This window comes from Protopterus annectens, chromosome 9.part0 (genome assembly GCF_019279795.1).
Source record: "Protopterus annectens isolate FY-2018-M chromosome 9.part0, PAN1.0, whole genome shotgun sequence".
In the NCBI taxonomy this organism is placed as follows: Eukaryota; Metazoa; Chordata; order Ceratodontiformes; family Protopteridae; genus Protopterus; species Protopterus annectens.
Window position 1 is genome coordinate 508,444,113 of NC_056743.1, and position 26,617 is coordinate 508,470,729.

Sequence of the window (26,617 nt, forward strand, 5' to 3'; positions counted from 1 at the left end):
GATTCATCTACTGCAAGCTTCAAGATACTGACTGCAGAATAAGTTTGAGGTGTGGCTAAATGACTGTCAGTACACACCATTCTTTCATCACTTACTTTAGCAATGTGAATTCAAATTTGCAATTTTGTTTTTAATTCCGGTGGGTGTTTGCCGATGGCTATGGAGCAAAAAGTCAAGCTCCATTGAAAAGAGCATTTATGAAACCAATATATTATGTCACTGGCCTCATTAGCTGAACAAGCCAATGTCCCTAAATGCCAAATTCTGATTAGTTGAGATGTGATAACCGACCAAATACTCATCAAGGAGGGACCTCTAATGGATCAGCTGACAAAGCAAGAACATATGTTTTACGTGTGCAACCTCCTCAGAAGCCTGTTCTTTATTTGATCCAAAGCTTGAGCTTCATCCTCTAATAATTTGCATCTTTATTTCTGCTAACTTACTACTAGTGAAGCTTTTCCACCATTTAAAATATATTGTCCCTTCACCCATAAATTTGTCTGTCTTTCTCATCATACCTCATTTTTCATAATAGGTTCATAGGTTCATACTAGGCTATCTGCCCAAGGGCATTTACAAGCCTAGCCCATAGTTTTGTGGCTTACGCCACCCCTTTAGTATGGGGAACTATACCCATTATTTTGCTGTGCCTCTGTCGAGCAGTGACACTGAGGTAATCCCTGGGGTATATCTGCGATCTCCCATCCATTGGTCAAGATTTCTCTTGAACAAGGCCAGCGAGGTGCTCTGCCTCACATATACCGGGATTTTGTTCCACAGCATAGGGAGTCTTTGGGTGATGAATCTATCCCTCCAGCACATCCTATTAATAGCCGTGTCGAGGTTTAAGTCTCCCGCCCTTGTGGCTCTGATGGATCTAGATTTTTGAGGTGAAGCATATTCATCAAATCTGGGTTTGACATGGCCTTGTATGTTAGGCACAGGTCACCTCTGAGCAAGCGTGGCGACTGAATAGAGCTGGAGTTCTTTCAGTCGGGCAGCATAGGACAGATTTTTGAGACCCTTTATCCTTTTGGTGAGGAACTTTGTGGCCTCTCCAGCTGCTGCAAGTGTTGGGTCAGATACATTCCGAATGGGGCATTGTACTCAATCATTGGTCTGATGAGTGATGAGTAGAGGGAGACAATGACCTCCCTTGATCTAGATGAGAATCCCTTCATGATAAGGTGGGCAATGTAGAAGGTCTTCCTAACTACTTTAGCTACATGGGTGTCGAATGACAGACTACTATCAACCTGGGTCCCCAGGTCCCTGATAACTTCTTCTGTGCTCAGTGGATTGCCACCTATTTGGTAGCTAGGGGTAACCTTGTTTTTCCCGAAGGGTATGACTATGCATTTTTTGGCATTTAACTTTAGGCCATGGCTCTGGCACCAGTTATCCGTTTCTGTGAGACCCTTCTGAAGGATATCTGTGTCAGATGTGTTTTCTACTATGGCGCCCAGTTTGCAGTCATCTGCAAACTTTGTCAGCCATAACCCTCCTGTGTTTGCTTGTACTTTCGAGAAGTAGATGCCAAACAAGAGTGGGCCTAGGACTGAGCCCTGTGGGACACCACTTGTGACAGGCTTTGAGTCTGACATGGCGCCAGCAACTCTGACCCTGTGGGTTCTGTCACTCAGCCAGTTTGCAACCCATCTTGTGATGTATGGGTTAATATTTAAGCTGATGAGTTTTTCAATGATACCCGAGTGGGGTATTGTATCGAAGACCTTTGCCAGATCGAGGTAGGCTGTATGGACTGCCTTTCCCTCATCAATGGCTTTGGTGACTGTTTCGAAAAAGTCAACCAAGTTTAAAAGGCATGATCTGCCTTTGACAAAGCCAAACTGGGTTGGATCCAAAGTCTGCAAATTCCCTATGTCTTTATTTATGAGGTCCATTATGATCCTCTCCATGGCTTTGCAGATAAGGCTTGTCAAGCTAATGGGCCGGTAATTTCCAGGGTCGGTGGAGGCACCGCCTTTGTGAAGTGGGACCACAGTTGCAGTGCGCCACTCCCTGGGTACGTATCCAGAGGTAAGGCTCTGATTAAACAGCTGTCCTAGCTGTGGGTTTAATTCCTCATTGAGTTCGTGGAGCACACAGCCGGGGACACCATCAGGTCCCATTGATGCTGTGTTTTTTGCTTTGGAGAGAGCAGTTCTCACTTGGGCGTTGGAGATGTTTGGGGGCTGCAATCATTTGGTATAGATATCTCTCCTTTTGGGGAGGGGAGAAGTTTGCACTGAACCTGTCAGCCAGTATGTTGGCAATGTCCGTAGGATCAGTAATCTTCACATCATTTTGAACTAGTTCTGAGCATATCTGGGAGTTTCCTCCCAGGTTTCTAACATAGCTAAAGAAGGCCTTATGATTGTCTTTTGAGTCTTTAGCTATTTTTCTCTCAAAATTTGCTTTGGATGATTTTATGAGAGCTCTTAGTTTTTACTTATAGTGATCAAGGGTGTCTTACCTTTTAAGGATTTTGCTCTATCTTGTAGTAGCTTCCTCCTTTTGTTGTAGAGTTTGTTTATGGCTGGGGTCCACCAGACTGGACGCTTGCCTTTGGTACAAAGAGTCTTTGTTTTGCTTGGGATTGCCTTATCCATGCAGTCCTGCAGGTGCTGGTAGAAGGCATTTGTAAGTGATTCAGCGGCATGTGTACTGTTTTCCCCCGGCTCGGGGGCCTTAAAGGAGACCACACTAGTCTTTAGAAGTGTGAAGTCGGCTTTCGAGAAGTTCTTTACTGTGGTCTTTTTATTTCAGGTGGGGTGGGATGAGGACCTCCAGCGAGATTAGTTTGTGATCTGATCTCACCAGTGAGGGGTATACTTCGGTGTTGAACATTGTGCTCCCGTGTTCGTGATGATGAGGTCAAGTATGTTATCTCCTCTTGTGGGGATGGTAACTAGTTGTTCCATGGCATTTGAGTTTATGAATTCCAGGAACTTTTGGGCTAGGGTGTTTGGGCTTGAGTAGTGTTCCCAGTCTATATTAGGGTAGTTGAAGTCACCTAGTATGATGGTGTTTGGTGATACATTTATCCCCTCTAGTGTTTTCAGGAAGGCCATGTGAGGTTCCTGAGTTTGTGAGGGTGGCCTGTAACATGCTACAATTTGCAGAGCAGTCTTGCCTATGGTTAATTGCACCTGGATGGTCTCCGATGCATCGTGCGTTGCAACCAGTCTTGAGGTGTGGGAGTCCTTGATGAATATGGATACAGTTTGCTTCTTGCCCTTCTTCCCAGGGGAACCTAAGCTTTCTTTACAGATTTCACCACCTTGTTTGACTTTTTAAAATCTTCTTCTGCCCCACTGCTCTTTGCCTTCTTCATCTATCTTTTACAGACACAATTAATGATGAAAACTCAAGTCTCAATATGCTCATTTCATCTGATTACCTACTTAAAATATTTGCTGCATTAACATTTCAGTCTTTTGCATTATTTATTTATCTTTATTGACCAGGAAAAGTCCAGCTCGGTAAAACACATTTTCAGTGGAGGTCTGGGGAGAAAAACTCCATGTTTAAGTTACAAATGATGTACATGTATAACTGCAGGGTAAAAAACATTCATACATGGCTGAAGAGGTTCTACTGGATTATTATCACCTGTCAAAAATCACCATTTTATTTGCTGGATGTTGGTATACTGACTTATAGCATATATTATCAGATGGAGGAAACTAGATTTGTTTCATGTATTGCAGAGCACCGTATATAGATTTTCAGATCTGTATATTACCATTGACAGCCCTCATATGTTTCCAAACACTCCAAACATATTAATGGGATTACATTAGTAATAAGTTCATAGATTGCATAGGTGGTTGCTTGGCTATCAGCCCAAAAAAAATTTTAAGTCGATCCAAGCTTACCTCAAATTTACCAAAATATTGCTGATGTGTTCATGGGCGGCCACGGTGGTGCAGTGGTTAGCATTGCCGCCTCACAGCAAGAGGTTCTCCGGTTCGATCCCCGGCTGGGGTGCCTTCTGTGCGGAGTCTGCATGTCCTCCCTGTGGTCGCGTGGGTTTCCTCCGGGTGCTCCGGTTTCCTCCCACATCCCAAAGACATGCTGCAGGTGGATTGGACACTCTAAATTGGCCCTAGGTGTGCGTGTGAGTGTGCCTTCTGTGGAAGGTTGGGCGCCGGGCTGGCAACTCGACACCGTAAAACTCCACTGCCACTCAATGTGCGGACAAGGTGATCCGCTGTGGCGACCCCTAACCGGGAAAAGCCGAAAGAAGAAGAAGAAGAAGAAGAAGATTGCTGATGTGTTCATATCCAAAGGAATTTTACAAGTTACAATACAGTCTTGTACACATCAAGTGTTCACAGGCTGTCCCTGTCCATTAGGGACATATGTGACAAAACTGGGCTAAATTTCTAAATTCCCACCCATTGGTCCAAATTTGAGATGAACTTTTCTTCACATGGATGGGAAGCCTGTGACAGAGAAGGGATCATCTTCAAGACACATATCTGTCCCTCCATGTCCTGTTTATGCTGCAGACAAGGTTTATGTCCTTAGAACTGATAATCACTGTGGAGATTTGGATGATTCACTTGCGGTAACTTACTCGTGCATTCATGCTAAATACATTTTACAGCTTCCTGAGCATGCCCTCTATCAGTGAATGACTAAAACTGCAAGGATTTTTGTTTTTTCTACATGTTGGCTGTTATTTACTGATTTATTTTTACTTATTTTTTAAACAGATAAGCCCATTGAGCATGTGTCCTTTTTCAGGGTTGACCTAGGACCAATAAAGGGTCAGGTGAATTACGGAGAGTCACATTGTAGGCAAATGGACGCAGAAGGACTCAAACTCTGTACTCTGAAATACAGGTAGCTGGCCATTAACAGCTCAAAGCCTTAATCCTATGCACTAACCATGCCTCATATTCCAATTGAATAAAATGTATTTTTGTTTGTTATAACTAAAGCTAATGATACCAGTTCATTGGTCTGGTAAGTAGACATCACCAACAGGAAAGGGACATCATATCGTGGACAGTGACACTTTAGACATTCACAGTGTACAAACCATGACATAGCATCAGGAGGAAGTGCCCGATTAAAAAAAAGATAGTTATTTAAAATCTTATCATAGCAATAGATGTCCTTCTCTTTACTGATGCAGTATTCATAACTTAAGGGATTTCCTGCCAAGGACAGCCGAACATCTGGTCAGTATACCAAAGCCTTTAGTATTTATAGGTGTTGTACATCACATGTATGCTGCCCACGCAAGGCGTAGGACATAAAGGTGATGTATGGATGCACCCAATCAGAACTGGAAAAGCCTCAGGAGTAACAGAATGTCCCTATTGACAATGATAAGCATGTGGATCCAACGGAGGGCAAGAAAGAACAGCCTAGAACAGAGGGGGGGGGGCAGGAGGGAGGAAGTGAATACTGCAAAAGGGAAGAGAAGAGCATCTACTGTTATGCAAGATTTTACACAACTGTACTATGTCCTTCCATACCACTGCTGCAGTACTCAACCTATGGGAGAGTACAAAAGCTTAAGATGAAGCCTGGGAGGAGTACAGCATGGAACAGTCCTATGGAAACCCATGCAGAATTGCCCTGGCAAAGCCAGCTGTGGCCCTGAAAATAACATCCAACTTGTAATGCTTAGTGAAAGTAGCAGCCTCAAGGAGGGAATTGGTATTTAGCCCCTTGAAAAAAGCACCAGAGAATGCAACAGGCCTGGTAGAATGAGCTTCTACTGATGAGGAAAGACATTTAGCATGAAAAGAATAACAAAAGTAAATGGCCTTAGAAATCCAGGAAGTGATGGTTTGCTCAGAAACAGCCAAACACAAAGACTAAGGATAAAAAGAAACAATAAGCTGCTCAGATCTGCAAATAACTTTAGTTTTATCCAAATAATATCTGAGCTGTCAATGTAAATCCAAGGTGTGAACAACCTTCTCACTGGTAGACTGTGGAGAAGGAAAAAATAAAGGAAGATAAATAGATTGATTAAGGACCAACTCATTGACCACCTTGGGCATAAAAGAAGGGTAAATATGAAAAGGCACCCTGTCTCTGTGGAATACTAAGGAAAGGAGGAACAGCCATGACATCCTGAAGGGCAGGCAGTCTCTTGGCTGAAGTGAGACACAAAAGAACAGTCTTCCATGTACAATGTTGCAAAGAAGCTGAAAACAGCCTCAAAAGGAGGCCGAGTCAAATTTTCAAGAACAGAATTTTGGTCTCAGGAAGGTGGAATAGTTTTCCTTGGAGGCCTGATATAAAGGACACCTTTAAGAAATTTCTTGACCTCAAGTCTAAAAGCTAGAGGAGCAGTCAAGGTCAGACAAGCAGAAATTGCTAACAGGTGAAATTTAACTGAAGAATATGCCAACCCAGCATGGAGAAGATCACATAAGAGTCAACCAAAGGAACATCTACAAATAGAGGAGCCTGATGGTGACAGGAGCACCAGACAGATAATCTTTTCTGTTTAAACATATATGATTTCCTGATAGTGAGTTTTCTGGCCTCTTGCAGAACCCAAAGCATTTCCTCAGAAAAGGAGTGCCTGAGAGGGAATAAAACCGTATCAGCCACAGTTGTCAGTTGAAGAGTAGACAAGGGTGGATGGACAACAGACCCCTTGTCTTGTGTTAGAAGATCCACCTGGTGAGGTAACTTGTTTTGATTACCCATGGCCAAGTGAGAAAGAGAGAGAGAAATTAAGTGGGCCAAATGGGAATTACTAGCAAGATTGTTTGGAGAGACCTGTCTGATTTAGTGCAGGACTCATGGGGAAAGGAAGGCATACAGAAACACCCTCTTCCAAGGCAAAGGCTGGGTGCTCACTTTCCAAACCAGAAAACTTGGGAGTCTGGAACAGAAGAGAGGAAGTAGTTTGTTCAAAGTGGAGACAAAAAGAACTATCTGAGGAGTAACTCAACAATGGGCAATATCAAGGAAGAAATCTGTGATGCATCCATTCATGAGCTTGTGTGGTGGGCCTGCTAAAAGAATCTGACATTAAACTGTGTTTCATGGAAATGTAAACTGCCTTAAGAGCCACTTGATAATGGACAGCTAGACCACAGACCTGAACAGCTAGTCTGCAAAAAAGACAGGACCTTGTGCCCCCTTGCTTTTTTACATACCACATCATTGTAGTATTGCCTGTGAAAATTTTGAGGAGCTCAGAATGAAAGAGGGAATGAAAAGTCTGAAAAGCTAGTAGCAGAGCCCTCATCTCCTTAATACTGATGTGGTCCAACCCCTGAGGAAGAGGCCAGAGACCCTGAACCTTGAGAGAACCAAAGGAGGCCCCCCATCTCCTGTCTGAGACATCAGTAAAAAGCTGTTGAGTCGGAACTGGAGCTTCAAAAGGAAGTCCCAGGTTGAAAGAAAATTGCTGAATCCATCACTGAAGCTTGAACTTGAGACAAGGAAGAAAGGGTACCGGGAAGTCCAGGAGGTGACAGCAATGAAGCCAAACTGAGTCAGGGTACCACTGAAGCTTTCTCATGTAAAGCCTGGCCAGAGGGACCATGGGAATGGTTGAAGCCTTGAATCCAAGGACCCTGAAAAATTCCCTGGCCATGACTGAAGGCAGAGGAAGAAGACACTGGAAAAGGCAGTGAAGACTGGGCCTTGGGAGCCTGCAATCAAGGAAAATAAGATCCTGATAAGGTTTTGGAGATGATTTCACTAGGTTTATGGTGAACCCCAGACTCTCTAACAGGGGAAATAGTAAATTTAGGATCCTTAAACAGAGCATCAGGGGAAGAAGCCTGAATGATCAGATCTTCCAGGTAGGGAAAGATCTAAACTTCTCTTATACTGCAAAAGGCAATGACAGGAGCAAGACATTTGGTGACTACCCTTAGGCCAGTAGAGAGGCCAAAGGGCAAGGCAGAGAACTGAAAATGTAAGGAAGAAACAGAGAAATGTAAACATTTCCTGAAAAGCGATGGATGGGGATATGAAGGTAGGCAACTATGAGATCCAGAGAGACCAGAAAGGCCTGGGGAATAAGAAGGGGAAATAAAATCTGAAGAAACAACATCTGAAAGGAAGGAATCTTGAGAAAGGTGTTGAGATGAGAAACATTCAGAATTGGTCTCCTTTCTGGGAAACCAAAAATTCTGGAATGAAAACCCCTCCCTACCTGGGTATGAGACACAGCTTGAATGGTGCCCTGGACCATAAGCCAATAAACCAACTATGGGAAAAGAGGAAGTTGTTCCCAAAGAGGTTGGAGGATGCCCAAAAAGGGAGGAAGGGATTTCTGAACCATGAAATATCCCTGGCAGATAATGGACAGAACCCAAGAGTTTGTTGGCTGAGGGAAAGGGGAAACAAAGTGTGAAATGGCTTATCTTGAAAAGAAGGTTTCTGGAAGGTAGGGGTTTAACAGGAGGCACAAGTCTAGAACCCTTTTTCTCCTTAGGTTGGAGGTGAGACTTCCTATGAACAAAGGCAGATTTGGAGGGATAATTCCTCTGAAACTTAGGAACAGGAGAAACAAAAATATATTTCAAGAACTCTTGCAAGGCTTAACCCTTGTACTGGAAAGACCTCAAAAGGTCAGCAGCAGCAGCTCCAAAAAAATTTTTATTATCCAAATGATCATCGAACAGTTTGGCCTTAATGTCATCAGGCAAATCCTGAAGATGAAGCCAAGAATAACACCTCACAGCTGAGCCAAAATCAGCAGCCCTGGAGGAGGCATCAGCTGCATTGTAGCTGGATGTGATAGAGTGGTGAGCAACCTGAGAGGTAGAGCCCAAGAAGAAAAGGCCAGAAAGGTCAGAAACTACATTGGAAACCTGAGAAAGGAGGGTCAAACCCCCCCTGGTTATATGAGTCTGGTAGTTGATGAGTTGAAAGGACAAAGTGGCAGGAGTGCAAACCTTTTTGCCCAGCCTCTCCATGGGCCTGCTATACTTATCTGAAGGGAGTAACTTGGTACAGGACAACAGCTTGGAGGACTTGTCAGAAGAGGTAGACACTACAGAAGGATCATCAGAAGGGCATTTATAAAAAAATTTATATCGTCAGCCACTTTGCAAAATCTATCAGGTTTCGTGGTTGCATGGGGCTGAGAATCAAGGGCTAAAGAAGCAGCTGAAAATGTATCCAGGAGGGCAACCAAAACAGGGGGAGCAGACTGGAGGAGTTCATAATACCTTTTCTGAAAGTCAGTGACTTGAAAACAATCCCACTTAAAAAAGTGTATCATACGCGCAACAGTATCTGCAAAGGAAAGTTCCTTGAAACTAACACAGAATCCTCTTCCTCTGAAACACTGTCCAAGGGAAAAGGAATATGAGAAGAGTAAGCCAGGGACTCTTCCCCAGAATCCAGATCCTCATCTGAAGAATCTAGTTCCCTGGGTCTTTTAAGGGTAGTGGAAGGCCAAGGAGGAGCAGGCAGAGACACCCCTTGAGGAGGCTTTAAATAACCCCTGACGTAAATCCTGCCATTCACGTTGGGGATCCTTAACTGCAGGGGAAATATGCTTGGTTTTCCATTTCTTTTGTACAAAAGATCCGCACGAAACACCATCAGAGGGTCAGACCCCTGGTAACATTCAGTAAGCGTAGTAAGAATCTCCTCCCTTACTATGATCTGTGGAATCCCCCTTGGCTGCTCAGATATAAGCAGCTGAGGTTCCCCCTCAACATCAGCAACAAATATTTGTAAAGTCTCTGAGGACATGGGAGAAGTCAGATCCATGCCGGCCTCCAACAGGGTTGTGACAGAGGAATCAGAGGCAAACACCAGACAATCCTCTGGGCTTTCACTAGCCTTGAGAGAAATGTCTGGGGGCCTGGACAGCATCCGCATCAGACCCAAGTTTTTTGGCCTTTTTCTTATCAGATGACTGACCCTCAAGATGAGAAGATTCTGCAATAACACCCTAAGCCAATAGCTTAAGAAACTGGTTTTCAAGGCAAATAGATAAAGAGGAGAGATGACCATGGACAGACTTAGGGACAAAAGCGTGTGCGGTTGTGAGAAGCACCCAAACAGAAAAGACACTGGCTGTGATGGTCTTTATGGGAAATCTACCTCCCACACTGATATTTTCCTTTTCTGGGTGACATGAACCCCACAGCACTAAGTAAAAAAGAAAAATAAGAAACTCCAACATGGTTTGGCAACAAGCATTCAGTCCAATGCTCCATGATGGCATTCAAACTGGTAGAAAAGAAGTTCTGAGTGGGTACATCCGTATGTCACCCTTATGCTCTATGCCATGTGTGGGGAGTGTATATGTGAACTACGATGCCTCTAAGTACTAAAGGCTTTGGTATACAGGGTGCATGTTTGGTTATCCTGGTCTATATTAGATGAAAAAATGCTTAAAATGTCACGTATGGCATGCTCAACAGCTTTTAAGCGAACATTCATCTAAGTGAACCCCCAGAATGTCGAAACAAAGAGTTTTGAAAAGTTATAGTTGGCCAGCCGTCTGGAAGGAAGCAAACGGCTGACAGCTAAAATGTACTGAACATCATTAAAACCTCCTCCAAAAAAAAAAAAAACAAAAACAAGTCAACAAACAAAATAAAGTGGGAGGCTTCGCCCTCCACATCCACCAACTTAAATATACCAACTCCGAGATCACACCACAGTGGAGGACTGTTATAACATTTCACAGGGTGAATGACGAGACCGCAATACAGTGGAGGACTGTAGGAATGGCTAGACAGGGTCAACATTCTGATGTCAGCCACTGGCTTCCTGACAACTGGCCAACTATAACTTTTCGAAACTCTTTGTTTCGACAGTCTGAGGTTTCACTTAGATGAACGTTCACTTAAAAGCTTTTGAGCATGTCGTACTCAACATTTTAAATGTTCGTTAATCTAATAGGGAACCTGGCTATCCTTGGCCTAAGAGCCCTTAGGTTACAAATACTGCAACAGTGATATGAAAGGGCATGTGTTATTGTCTATCCGTGACTAATTATATTATCTCTTGCAGCAGACAGTCTTTTCACAACAGCTCCAGTCATTTGTACCACTTTCAAATGACTATAGATCAGAAGATAAATAATATGCTCTAGGATTATTTTATAATGGAAATACAGATGGGGACTGAAAAGGATATCGAGCAAATATGAAAATGCATGCATTAAGGATAAAGTAAGGTCTAAAAGCGAGAGAGTAGCTCAGCAGGCATCATTTCATAAAGATATGCATTTTGTTTTCCAGGCACCCACCTCACAAATTCTACCCATTCAATGAAGACTGAGCTGGATGTTGCAACAGAACATACAAGGTGATGTAAAAGACATACATGAATACGATAGCATAGTGCATGCCATGAAAATAAACTGAAACAAGAATATGTAACAGCAAAAGTCAGCAAGTTTATAAAAACACAAAGCGTATCAAATGTAGCAACATGTTAGTAGTGATGATATCACAGTTTGTCTTCCTACCAGAATCGAAAGTGGGGCACTGTTTGTTGTAATATGTCCAAATGGCCTGAAAGTAGGATCTGCAGCATATCACCATGACAGCTATGTGTGCAGAGGTCTACTGCCAATCTTGAGAAGTGGTAGTAAGTTACAGTAGAAAGTAACTGGTTAGTCTTCATACTCCCTGACAAGTGGACAATACTGAAATACATTGCATCTAGTTATTAGTGATAAAAAAACAGTACTACTTCCATCTCCAAAACAAACACAACCATAACCCAAAACAGTTCTGGAATTCAATCTCCACTCTATTAAACCCTGGCACCAAAAGCAATCATTGCCCAAACCCTGACAAAACCCTTGCTGAACTAGCTACCCTTTTCAACTCCTACTTCATAGACACTATTTCCAAACTTGCTTCCACCTTTCCTACAGCTACTCACAACAGCAACCCTACTTCTACAAACCATACCCCAGAAAAGCCTTCCCACCAGTCTTTCTCCTTCTCTCACATTCCCACTTTTACTATTTCTAAACTCCTGCTAAAAGTCAAACCCAGTAGCACTACCCCAGACAGTTTACCCCCAGAATACCTTCAAATGTCTGCCAAATCCATCAGCTACCCCATCAGCACTCTCGTAAATAGATCTATCCAAGAAGCCTATGTACCATCCACTTGGAAGAAAGCTTATATCATACCCTTACATAAAGGTGGTAATAATTCAGACATCTCAAATTTTGGCCCTATAGCCATTCTATCTCCTATTTCTAAAATAATGGAAAAATGTACTCAAATTCAACTCATGGGTTACCTATCCCAAAGCCAACTACTTTCCACAACTCAGCATGGATTCTGCCCTGGCCATAGTACTACAACTGCTCTCCTATCCTTCCTAGACACTGTTAACCACAGCCGCAATGATGGTAAACTTGTCTCTGCACTCTTTCTTGATCTCTCTAAAGCTTTCAACACCATCTCCCATCCTCACCTCCTTTCTAAGCTCTCACACCTTGGCTTGTCCACACCCATCCTTAACTGGTTCACCAGTTACCTCACAAACAGTCAACAATCCACCAAATGGTTGCACTCTTTCTCTCCTTTTCTCATCACTTCTACTGGAGTTCCCCAAGGATCCATCTTAGGCCCCCTCCTGATTAATGACTTTCACTCCACTCTCACTCATGCATCTGTAGTTCAATTCGGGGATGATTCTACTATTATCTGCTCAATTAACTCTGAAACCGAACTTCTGACCATCACCCTGAATGCTTTCTCTATTACCAAAACCTGGATGACAAATAATCACCTCGCCCTCAACCCAAATAAAACAAAACTCTTGTTTTTTTACACCCCAAAGAAGTACCACCATTAATAAGTTTGATTTCATCATTTTCTCCTCCAACAAGACTGCCTTAGAGGTAGTTTCCCATACTAAGTTGCTTGGCATAACCTTAGATGACAACTTAACCTCTGACCAACACATCCACAACACCATCAAAAAACACACCAAAAACTTGGCACCCTCTACCGACATTAACATTTTTTAAAGTACTCTACTAGAAAAACACTTGCCCAGACTTTTCTCCTACCTTCTCTTCTCTATGGAGTTCCCATTCTGACAAACATCCAATCGTCATTAAAAAATAAAATAGAGAGCTGCTATAACAAAATTGCTAAATTCGTTACTAGAGCAAAATATTCCTCCCACCACTGTCACTCGTTACAATCCCTGAACTGGCTAGAACTCCCACAACACCTAACTTACATACAACTAACAACAGCACACAAATTCATCTATAATTCCTCCAAATGCCCAGCCCTGGCTTCACTTATGACTCTTTATCAACAAAACCATTCACTAAGATCTGAAAATCAATCACTTATCCAAGTTAGGAGACCTAAACTCCCTGTAGCCCAATACCTTTACTCTTTCACTATAGCTAAATTCTGGAATACCCTTCCACCTTCTCTATGGACTATAAATAATGCCCCATCATTCAAAAACAAATCACTCTACCAACATCTTTCCTCTCATTGGCTACCTTGCACCACCCCAATTCCTCAATCACCTGATTACTAACCTGACTCATCTCTCCGATACCCACACCCTTCTTCACCCTCCCTATTGTGCACTCACCCTTAATCACAGCACAGTGTGCCTCACCCAGCCTCACATGGTAAGCACTCACCCTTAATCACAGCACAGTGTGCCTCACCATGCCTCACATGGGGTAAGTGCAGATTATCATTATCTGTCTGCTCTACTGAATACCTGCCAATCACCCGTGTCTTCCACAAAATGTTGCTATACATTGCCTATGTTACTGTGCCACTTCTGTCTCCTATATTATTTTATTGTAAATTGTTAAATGATGTTATTACTCTTGTATATTGTTAAATGCTGTTATTAACTCTCTAAATAATCTCTTAATTATGTAAATTTTTTTTTGGAGCTTTTCTCCCCTGGCCTCCACTGAAAATGGCCTTATTTCAGCCCAGTGGACTTTCCTGGTTAACAAAAGCAAATAAATAAATAATAAAATGTTTGAGGTGTGTCTGCAAACTATGTATATATATACATACATATATATATATATATATATATATATATATATATATATATATATATATATATATAAACACATTGACACAGCAATGTGTGTGTGTATATATTTACTCAGTTTCTTACCACCAATAAAATTATCCAGCATCCATCTGCATGTCCAGCACCAAAAAACATTATACACAACTATGTTACCAGTTGGTCATTGTGATCCAGTGACCAAAACCTTATGTCTGTCTACAAACCTATCAGATCTGCTGGGCATTATCTGTACTTGTATAGGGTTGCTAAGGCTTGGAACTCCTTACCTGTATCCGGCAGGTCAGTAACCCTCCCTCCCCCCTTTCAAAACCAATGTGAAAGACTTCCTAGCTAAAATCTGGCTCTGTTCTTGCTCAAAACTAGGATAAACTATATCCCTAAAAGTGAGAAAGTACCTTTTCATTACTTATACTTTCTTACTCACCCTTTTTCACGTACCTCCTTACTTCTATCAAATTCTCTGCCCTGACCTTTTCCCCAGATATGCCATAAGCCTGTTTTTCCCTCACTTCATATTGCAATTCCTGTTTGTCTTAGACTAACTTACCTTTAATTTCTCTACAAACTTTTTAAAATTTCTATAAATATTAAATGATTGTCATATAACTTGTATTGATTCTTAAACAATGTTTTAATATTAGAGCTTTTCTCCCCGGGCCTCTGCTGAAAATGGACTTCTACCCAATCAGACTTTCCCGATAATCAAATGTCAACAAATAACAATACATATATATATTTGTAGGTTTACTATTAAAATGTCAACATTCAAAATGTAAAACAATCAGGATCATGGTTAAGATGTGCGACGATTTGCATATCAACTAGTTCAGAATGTTGAAAACAGCAGCAGTGCGAAAGCTGTGCGAATTTGTCAACTGTTTTTTTTTTAAGTGCAGGTGAAACACAACCCAACAATGTGTGAAGAAAATGCAATGAAAATCATCCAGTAAATCTCCACTACAATTATATGCAGCGGTATTGTTTATAGAATTCATGTACCATTGTTTTAACGTCGTGTACCATAATTTCTTCATGGCAAAAGAAATAACTATGTGGTATACCAACGTAAAGTGCGTGATTCCAGTAAAATAACAGTAATGTCAAAGTATGCACTTGTGTAATAACAGAACATAGATCCCTTTTGTCCGACAGCTGTAGATGTCTATACTACCGTTCATTATGTTAGAAAGAGCAGTGCACTGCTACAAGTTGAGCAAATCCTCATGATGCAAACTAGTCACAACGTAGTAGTAGACGTCCAAACACAGACTCCTTATCTTGTAATCTACTCCATTTTGGTGAGGAGGGAACACAGCACGGTAATCTACTTTAAGATCCTCAATGTGATTCTGTTCAAGTTGAAAAGCATGGAGAACATCCATGATAAACAACTGTTTCCTACTCAACAAACTTCTCAAGCTATGATGCCAACCTTCCACTGTATTTTGACTGCAAGGATAACCACGCAAACATGTATCCCAGTGGTTCCAGAATGCAATCTCGAATAATGGTGGTAGTCTTTCATAAGTAGCATTTCTAATTCCATACTCTCTAGGCCTGCCAATAACACAATTATTTTTAAAAAACTCATATAAAGGTCGACCACAGTCAGGCATATCACTCTCTATTAATTCCAATGTAAACAGTATGGAATCTGGTGAAACAAAAGCTAACGCTGGTATTTGCTTACAAAGTAACATGAACTGTATATCAGTACCAAAAAGGGAAGCTAAATGTAACTTTGAATGTGCCTCCATATCAGCTGACAAAGATGAAACCAACATCTTTTAGGCATACTTTCGGGTAAATTACATGTAATAGAATTGACAGTACCTTTTTCAAAGTCACTAAGCACCATCTGTGGTTTTAATACTAATTCAAACTGAGTGCATAAGTGGATGATTGCCTTCCAAAACTGGTCATAACATTCTTCTGTCTTAGATGGAAGAATCCCATACACTACTGGAATCACCTTGCCATTTGGAACACCAGTTAAGCTACAATGCATTGTCTAAGCCTGTTTGTACTCGCTTGTGTTAAGTGGAAAAGTGCCGTCTACTAGTAGGAATTCTGATGAACATAATAAATGTAAATTACCTTCCGTCATTAGAATGTTACTGTTACTGATATGGGTATGGTATAAAATACATTTCCCATTCTTTACAGGAAGCATATCTGCAGTTAACTGTGTCAGGGATTCAACAGTACACATATGTAAACTCCTATTTTTCCTTCTACTTCAACGTGCAAAGCATCCATGTTAGGCAATGTATTTACAGCATCAGTTGAAGTACCTGCAAGTGCTTCACTATTTTGCATGGGCATTCTAATATTCGTTCTGCACGCCTCTTTATAGCTTCATGCACTTTGCTCTCCTCACTTTTGAAAACAACTGGCTCATGAAAATGTACTGTACACTTTTCAAGCCTTTCACCCTCTACTGTCTCCTCAGTCACACAACGTCCCTTCCATTTGTCACTATTTTTCTTAACACACCACCAATACAGTCTAGTATCACAACATTTTTCAAGATAGTAATGGTATCCATCAGTACACAACATTTCACGTCCTTTTTGGGACAATACAGTGCTATACATTTCTCCAGCTTGCAATCTGCAGATAATATATATATATATATATATATATATATATATATATATATATATATATATATCTATATCTATATCTATATATATATATATATATCTATATATATATATATATATATATATATATATATAGATATATATATATATATATATGTATATGTATATACACACACAATGCCTTTATTTGCATAGCTGACCAACAAATTTTCTGGTAATCAAGAACAGGGCATCAATTTCAAAAGTTTTGACACATTCCTTACAAGTAAATGAAGAATGCAGAAAAAAACAGTAGGAATAATGCAAAGAAATTAACAACCTATGGCACTGTTCATTTTTGTTTCAGCTTAAAGGTTACTGAACTTAGGTGTTGTCTAATCAACCCCACATTTCACCATGTATATTACATGAAGATAAAAATCAGGCAATACTTAAATAAATAAATCTAGACCTTTCACTAGAAGGCCTGTTTGTAAAATTAAAACTCAAATACTTTAGCTACATAATCCAAAGACATGATCACTAGAAAAGGCAGTGATGCTGTGAAATCCTGAAGACAAAAGAAAAGGGAACAGCAGTGTCTAAGGTGGATACACAGCTCAACTGAAGTAATGAATATGGATTTGTAAAGAAACACTTCTTAACAGACAGGTCTGGAGTGCTAAAGTCACTGAGGTGACAAACTGTCAGATTTGATTAAACGATAATAATGGTGGCAGGTAAAAACTAGGCACAAACTCTATCACTCTTATAGCACCCATATGGCACAATACTCTCGTAGATACTGTACATCACCATATGGCACAATACTCTTGTAGGTACTGTACAGCACCCATATGGCACAATACTCTTGTAGTTACTGTACAGCACCCATATGGCACAATACTCTTGTAGTTACTGTACAGCACCCATATGGCACAATACTCTTGTAGGTACTGTACAGCACCCATATGGCATAATACTCTTGTAGATACTGTACAGCACCCATATGGCACAATACTCGTGTGGGTACCTTAGAGCACCCATATGGCACAATACTCATGTGGGTACCTTAGAGCACCCATATGGCACAATACTCATGTGGGTACCTTACAGCACCCATATGGCACAATACTCGTGTAGGTACCGTATAGCACCCATATGGCACAATACTCTTGTGGGTACAGCACCCATATGGCACAATACTCTTGTGGGTACTGTACAGCACCCATATGGCACAATACTCTTGTAGGTACTGTACAGCACCCATATGGCACAATACTCTTGTAGGTACCTTACAGCACCCATATGGTACAATACACTTGTAGGTATCTTACAGCACCCATACAGCACAATACTCATGTGTGTACCTTACAGCACCCATACAGCACAATACTCATGTGTGTACCTTACAGCACCCATACAGCACAATACTCATGTGTGTACCTTACAGCACCCATACAGCACAATACTTATGTGTGTACCTTACAGCACCCATACAGCACAATACTTATGTAGGTACCTTACAGCACCCATGAGACACAATACTCATGTGTGTACCTTACAGCACCCATACAGCACAATACTTATGTGGGTACCTTACAGCACCCATACAGCACAATACTTATGTGGGTACCTTACAGCACCCATATGGCACAATACTCTTGTAGGTACCTTACAGCACCCATATGGCACAATACTCTTGTAGGTACCTTACAGCACCCATACAGCACAATACTTATGTGGGTACCTTACAGCACCCATATGACACAATATTCATGTGGGTACCGTACAGCACCCATATGGCGCAATACTCTTGTGGGTACCGTACAGCACACATATGGCACAATACTCTTGTAGGTACTGTACAGCACCCATATGGCACAATACTCTTGTAGGTACCTTACAGCACCCATATGGTACAATACACTTGTAGGTACCTTACAGCACCCATACAGCACAATACTCATGTGTGTACCTTACAGCACCCATACAGCACAATACTCATGTGTGTACCTTACAGCACCCATACAGCACAATACTTATGTGGGTACCTTACAGCACCCACGAGATACAGTACTCATGTGGGTACCTTACAGCACCCATATGGAACAATATTCTTGTGGGTACTTTGCTGCTTTTCTTTTACAAATACATTGGCACACTCATTGTTAACATGCTGCTATTTATTTTGCACTGCTATACTAAACCTACAGGTTACATTAAAGCAAGATGAATGCCTATATAATGTGATGCTAACATAGAAATACCTCTGACACTGCCTAACAAGATGTTGGTGCTGAAAAAAAGAAGCAAGGCTGCTGTTCAGCTTTATACAAAACATTACTGACAACCAAAATAGTTTCTCTTTCTTGGTAGATCTTGGTCTTTGTTTTTTAATCAACTTACATAAACACTGTTTTATGCAAGTTGTGATAAAAAAATGGTTTCTTTCAGCTATGTCATACAGTTTCTTAGACTTATGTTTCAGTGTAAAGATGTCAACTCAGGAACTTCATAAGAGATCATTACAAGCTTGCTTGTATCATGTTAGAGTCCAATAGATACCATTCTCATCTCAGTGATCTAACTTGCTTTTAAAGATCACTAGATTCTGCATTTCTGATTTTTGCTGGAAACTTCTTCCATTCCCTTCCTTGCCTTACCTGAATAGCTCCTACCTAAGGTTTTCTCCATCTTCTCAAGTCTTACTAATGAATAATTATTTGTAGAGCATCATTTATGAATTAAAACACTTACACCTGGGGTATGTTCAGTTAGTTTATCATTTGTGATTTTTTACACCCAAATAAAGTCTTCTAACCATGCATATTAAGCAGAAATTAATCTATGTTTACTTAACATTTCTTTGTATTTTAACCTTCTTACACCTCTAATATATTTTTTGAAAAACTTTGGTTCCCTTTCTGACCTCGTTACTTCTTTATTGGCATAACTACAGACGCCCATTCTATGCCGTAATACGGATCTATGATATTGTATATTGGTAACAACACTTTTTTTCTCATTTCTACATATAGTCAGTGTTAGAATGGTCCTTATAGCACAGAAACTATTCTTTACAATTTTACCTGTTTGGGAATTCAATTTTAGCTCAGCATCAACCGTTCAGAGGCTTGTGCTAGACTAATGACCATAATAGACTTTTTAAGCCTAGTCATACATCCCAAATCTCTGACAAGTTCTGGTACCCTTAATAAGTGTAAGCAAGGGCTTGGGAGATGAAACATTTACAAGCAGAGTATGGGAGATGAACCATTTACAGGCTGTCTGTATCTATTAGAGACAGGTGCCAAACCAGGGATAAATTTCCTGTTCCCCATCCAAATGTCCAGGTTAAACTTGAATTGGATTAGGGAGGGATTCTGCTTCACATAGACAGATAGCCTATTCCAGAGAAGGAACAGTCTCTGGGATACATACAAGTCTCTCTCAGCGAGGCCAAAACATGTAATAAAACTCAATGTACTTAAAAATAATTATATTACTTAACCCATACAAATACCCTGGGTTGTTCTTATTCATATGCATAATGCTGCATTTACTGCCATTACAATACCTCGTTATTTTGAGCCCAGTTGAATAACCTGATAATATACTTCTGCTTGACCAACTAGTTTTCTGTTGTGAAAATTGTGATAATGACACTGGCATCATCTGCAAACTTCACAGTACAAAATTTAGTAGGCCAAGAAATCTGGATGTAAACACAGGGAAAAGAAACAGGCCCAAAACCAATCTCTGAGAAACTCCACTAAGAACACTATTTCAAACCCCCTTAAATATACCCTGGATCACTTACCTTTCAAGCAGTATGATAGCAATCTAATGACAAAACTATTAAATTCTAATTTCTCAGGGACTGTTAAATGAAGAACTATATCAAACACCTTAGCTAGGTCAAGAAATACATTATCTACTGATACCTCATTATTCAGTGCCCCTTATCACCACTGAGTAAAATGAAATTAAATTTGTAGTTAATCTTCTCTGAGTCAATCCATATGGATAAATGCCACCATACGGATCATGTTTGTGTCACTTAGACATTTCTTCAAGGCCCTCTCAAAACACTTACCTAGGAGACTTACAGGATGCATTGGTCTACATTTCTCTGCTCTTTTAATTAACTAGCCTTTATGCATTGGTAGAGCATTTAACTGTTTCCACAGCTGAGGAACATACCAGCTCTGTAAAGTTTCTACAAAGTAAAGTAATTCTCTGATTTTTCCCTATAAGGAATCTATTTAGACCATTTGGTCCAGGAATAGGATTCTGCTTTACATTATTTGTGTTTTCTATTAACCATTATTTTTTTTTCTTTCTTTTATTATTATTTTATGGCAGTAACTTCCCTTTTGTAATTTCCTGTCTTGAATACAATCGTTCCATAAGGCTTTATAACACGGAAGACGTTCATGAAGAATTTTACTGTTTTATATAGATCAGTAACCCCTTTACTTTTGTCACTTATTATAGCCAAACCTTGACCATTTTTGCAATATGTTACACGTTTATAATCTGGTTTCTTACTGTTATTACTATACTTAGAGATGTTGACCTTAAACTCCCTCTTTTGTTCTTCAAATGACAATTCTTTATAACTTTTTATATTATGATCTGTTGGATTACTCTGCATAATTTGCTATTTTCTTCTGTAATCTAATTTTCAGGACCTTCTTATTCAACAAAATATTCAGCTACTTGGTTCTGTATACTAGATGTTGATAAATTAAGCAAAATACTCAAAGCTGGGAGGACTGAAACGTATGGAAATATATTTTAATAAAAATGCTGTTAAATACTAAAGTGTTTCAGCCTTGTACATGAAACATTGAAGGAAAGTACAAAAATACATACTGAAATATCCTTGAATTTTGAAGGGGAAAAAAACAGAAAAACATTAACTGCATTTCGAAACATGATAATGAGTGTACTGAAATACTGAAAAGCATAGAGACTGTTTCTAGTAAAGCAATACTTAAAACGTGTTACTGCACACAGTAAGGAGGAATCTTAGCTTAAAAGAGGGAGATGCAATATATAAGCACAGAGAGGTAAGAAACTGATTCTTAGTCTATTGTATCAGCTTAAAGAATGTGCATGACACAATCTGATTTCCTGTATAGTGGTACAATATGAAATGCATTTATTATTATTATTTTTAATATTAAGCTGCCCTTAATTTTATAATTTAACCTGCAAAGTTTATGAATTTATGTTATTTTTCTTTAACCTAAATAGTACATTTCCCCCCCCAGGATGTTATATTTGTCCCAACTGTTTTGATTGTACAGCATTTTTTGGGAGTGTTCCTCTTCTGATCTCTGCTGAGAATAACCTCTCCTCTATCAGATTCTCTTCATCAACAAACTGAACATATAACTAAATATTCATTCATTCATTTATACATTTGTTTTGTTAACCAGGTAAATCTCACCAGAAATGGCCTACTTTCAGGGTGACCCAAAAAGGCTGCATGTATCTAGTGTCTCAGTTATTTTTCCAGCTTTGCTGCTATAACAGACGTTACACTGCACAATCTCAAAGCTGAAGGCTGCATGCACGTATATTAAACATGGTGTTGGTGTACAAGCCGGATACAGGATCTTGGCACATACTGATATCATTGCACGTTACATATATGGTTACACTACTATCTAAACAAGCTGAGAACACTAGCAAAAGTACTGGACATGGCTTTATATCTGATGTGGCTTTCATAGCATGCTAGTGTAATGATATAAATATTACAATATGGTGGACATCTTCAGCATTATGTCAGAGTGTGCACGGATACCTATGCATACTGAGCACACTGTAGTGCAAGTGTTTGATACAGATTCACAGCATGTTGTATAGACCGGAAAATGAGCTGGTGCCCATGCATGCTATACATATTTTGATGACCATGTTGCACCCAGCACTTCAGCATGCACTCTTTTGCTGATTATGCTGCAGTGGGTGACTTAGTTATGGTAAGCCTCTTTTTTTTAATTTCTCCAAGTCTTTGGGTTTCTATTATCATGATGAGAATGGATCCCATTCCTAAATCAAAGTACAATTAAAGTTCATGAAATTAGTATTGTTTCAATTTTTGATGTCAGCCAGAAGTGCTCTTTGCAGTAATGACAACTCCTGCAATTCATAATGGAGTTACATGCATTGGTAATGTATCTAAATACGGTTGTAGATTATTTTTTATAAGACCCATTGCTCCTACTACTATTGGAGCTGTCTAGGTATCTTTCTTCCACATTGCTCTCATTTCTACCTGCAAATCCTGATATTTTATGCTTTGTGTCTCTCTGTACACAAGACACTGTAGTCATTGGGTTTAACAATTTCAGTGATTAATGCCACTTTTGTCTTTTTTTCATGGACCACTATATCTGGTTTTCTCAAATCTATCTTTTAAAGTGTTGGTAATGGGTAAACCCATGTGATGTAGACTTCATCATTTTCTGTGATCCTTTGTGGGTCATGTTTCCAGGGTTTTTCAGCTACTTCAGTACCATAATGTTTACACAATCCCCAGTGCAACAGTCTTGTCACATTATTATGTCTTTCAGTATACAGTCCTTCTGCCAATAGTATGTCACAACCAGCAATGAGGTGTGCGACTGTTTCCAGTTCTGTTTTACAAAACCTACATTTGTCTGTTTCTCCCACATGTTCAATGGACTTTGTAAACCAATGTGTGCATAGTCCACTATCTTGGGCCATCAATATTAACCTTTCATCTTTTGGTTTGAATTCGCCTCTCCTTAACCATTCCTGTGTTCGTTCCTGATCAACATAAGGTTCTTCCAGAAGTTTTCTATACTTGCAACTATATTTATGCATTTTCCACATTTCTTGCCCTCTCACCTGATCCTTCACTTTATATTCTTTCTTTTGTTTTTTTAGCACATTCAGTTGCCACCTGATTTTTATCTGCTTCTGGTTTAATTTCCATTCCTGGTTGATGTCGATATGCTTCTGTATGGAAGTCATCTTAGACTGATTCTCCTCATGTTTCAAAACTTTCAGTACATTTGGGTGCTATGAGGTCAGCAGATATGTATGCAGTCCCATGATTGCAGATCTATACATGTAATCAATTTCAAGGAGGTCCATACCTTCTTCAGAATGGGCAATATATAATCTTGGTATGCACTGATTTTTATAAATCATTTGGTGAGCATGAAGCATCCTTCTTGTTTTCCTGTCTAATCTATCCAACACGTTTTGAGGCCAGTCAATCACTCCAAAACTGTAAGTTAGGACAGGAAGAGCAAATTGGTTTATAGCTTGAATTTTGTTCCGAGATGTCAAGACTGTTTTCAGGATTAATTTAATTCTTCTAAAATATTTTTCTAAGTTTTATTCACATTTGTTCATATTTTATTGTTGATCCTTCATCAATTCCCAAATATTTATGCACTCCCTCTTGTTCAAGTTCTTTTATATCACATTCTTGTCCCAAACTGATGTTTTCCTGGTGCTGCAGTTTTCCTGCTTTAAAGGTTGCTTTTGCACATTTATCAAGACCAAATGACATTCTTACATCATCTGAAAAAGTTTTGACTACTTGCAGTTTATGCTTTCAGTTCATCATATGATGAGCTACACAGTGTTAAATCATTGACAAAGAAAAGATGAGAAGTCTTTACACTTGTTTTCTAGGAGCCAAATTATTTGTTTGTTTACTGGGAAAATCCAACTGGGTATGACCCCATTTTCAGTGCAGACCCAGGTAGAAAATCTCCACAGTTAACATAAAGAGAATTAAATTGAACAATGGTTACAAATATTAAGACAATAACAAAGTAGCACAATATGTGAAATACAATAAAATAAAAAGCAAAATATAAAGGCAAGCAATAAAGCTGACCATATATTATATACAAGGTAGAAGAAAGTTCCTAATATGCATGTCATAAAAGCCATATAACTTTTTCCTGGTAGGAGAACTAGATAATAAATTTCAGTCAAATTCTGTGATAGAGAAAGGTTAGGGTAAAAATATAAAGAAAGAATATTAGAATGTTAAGGCATTAAAGTGAGGTGAGGCTAGAAAGTAGGTAAAGCAGGAAGATAAGTAGGATGTTGGTATGTAGGAGGTTGGGAGGGTGGCTTAATGGTTAAGGTGTTTGCCTTACAAGCACAAGGTGCAGGGTTTGAGTCTCACAAGGGATAACTGGCTAGGCTTAAAATGGCTCGCAAGGGCAGTTAGCTTAGTACTAATCTATGAACCTATGAACCTATGTATGAACAGAATGTCTATTAAGAGTGTAGAAGACTGGAATAGAAAAGAATACTAAGATGCCGGGCAGCACGGGCAGATGCAGTTATTGGTTAGATGTTCTTTCAGCCTAGACTTGAAGGAATAGTAGTGGAGTACAAGTCTGATTACTTATGGAATGCTATTCCATGATTTGGCAACACAGTGAGAGTACAGACTAACCCCATTAGATCTTTGAGGTTTGTAAATAGATAGTGGATACTTGTGACAGGAGCGTAGGTCATGAGATGGAATATAGTGTTGTAGTAGTGATGATGTAGTTTGTGAAAATGAGTAGTTGTACAGTAACTTGTGAGTTAATGTTAGTTGATTAAAGGTGAGAAGGTGGGCTAGTTAAAGCCAATTTAGGGACTTAACCATGGCCTAATCTGTTAAGTAGACAGCTTAATGGATTAATAGCAAGACAAAATAATAGAAGTGACAGGGAGTTACCCTGGAATATCCCCCTTTGGATTCCTATCCCTGGAATAATAATTTGTCCTTTATCGTGGCTTAATTGCAAAGTGGTCTGCCACTGTTTCATGGTCACTGCAATGTAGTTGATCAGTGTAGGATGTTATAGTAACTGTGTATCTGTCTGTGTGGACATACAGGACACATTATTACAGATAAGTCTGATAACTATACATTCTGAACACACACTGTAGTGCATGCATATGTAGAGTCATAATGTACTACTGTTTCCATAAGTAGTGAGCCTATTATAAGAAAAGTGTTAAGCAGAACTTTACAAAATGTAATGAATGGCATGCATGTATATTGTATATACTTTGACAGGATAACTGTTTGAAATCTTGGGATCGGCTTCAGCAAGTCTCAAAATACAGAGACTGAATGGCTGAAAAAATGGACTTTCATGTATTAAGTCTGAAATGGCCACGTCTCTGAATATTCCCTTTTCTCCAAGGGTTGGCAATCTTGGAGTTGGTATATATAGGTGGGGGGTTGTCCCACTGCAACAAATAAGTTTAAAGGAGAAGACAATGTTTGATATTCACTCTTCTCCTGCATTTTCAGTCTTTTTTTCAGTGTAACAGCACTCAGCATTACAAGTGCTGACATTTCAATAGGGAGTCTTCCAACAGCAATGCAGAACTTTGCATCAGAGCAAACAGCATTGTCGTGTGTTAATTACACTAAGACAGATATGCTGAATACGGCATCAGAGTATGTTCTGGCACAATGCATGCTGAATATACTGACAGGCTAACATGCAGTGGTAGCACAATGCATGCTGAATGCACTGACAGGCTAGCATGCAATGGTGTCCTTGTTCTACAGTGAAATCCTGCTAAAACATCACAGCATGTGGCATTCCTGTGTGATAAGTATGGTGTAGAAGACATGTTGGCTATTGCCATACTGGCATGATCTAGTGCTAAATATATTGTAGCTGACATTTTGTACATGGGAAAATGGTTAAATGCTGATATATATATATATATATGCACACACGCACACACACATATATATATTTACATACATATATATATGTATGTATGTGCATGTACATAAACACACACACACACACATATAGGGTCTATATTATATCAGCGACCGGTTAAAAAAGCAAACGCTGATTGATCGGCCTTATGTAAGTGAAAGCTTACAATCCTGAAATGTCAGATCAGCGATTTTTTTCCTAGGGAAAAAAATTGCTGTTCCAAAACACATACACACAACACAAGCACACCAAACA

At 39.7% G+C, this 26,617-nt stretch overlaps 1 protein-coding gene across 1 annotated transcript in view; it reads left to right on the plus strand.

Moving 5' to 3' along the window:
• The window catches only part of LOC122811308 (aldo-keto reductase family 1 member B1-like), a 201,822-nt gene that overhangs the window by 160,946 nt on the left and 14,259 nt on the right, over window positions 1–26,617 (plus strand). Inside the window, exon 10 of the mRNA XM_044083069.1 lies at window positions 11,211–11,277. Coding sequence (XP_043939004.1) covers window positions 11,211–11,250 — 40 coding nt within the window. The 3' untranslated portion in view covers window positions 11,251–11,277. The remainder of the gene's footprint in view (window positions 1–11,210; window positions 11,278–26,617) is intronic.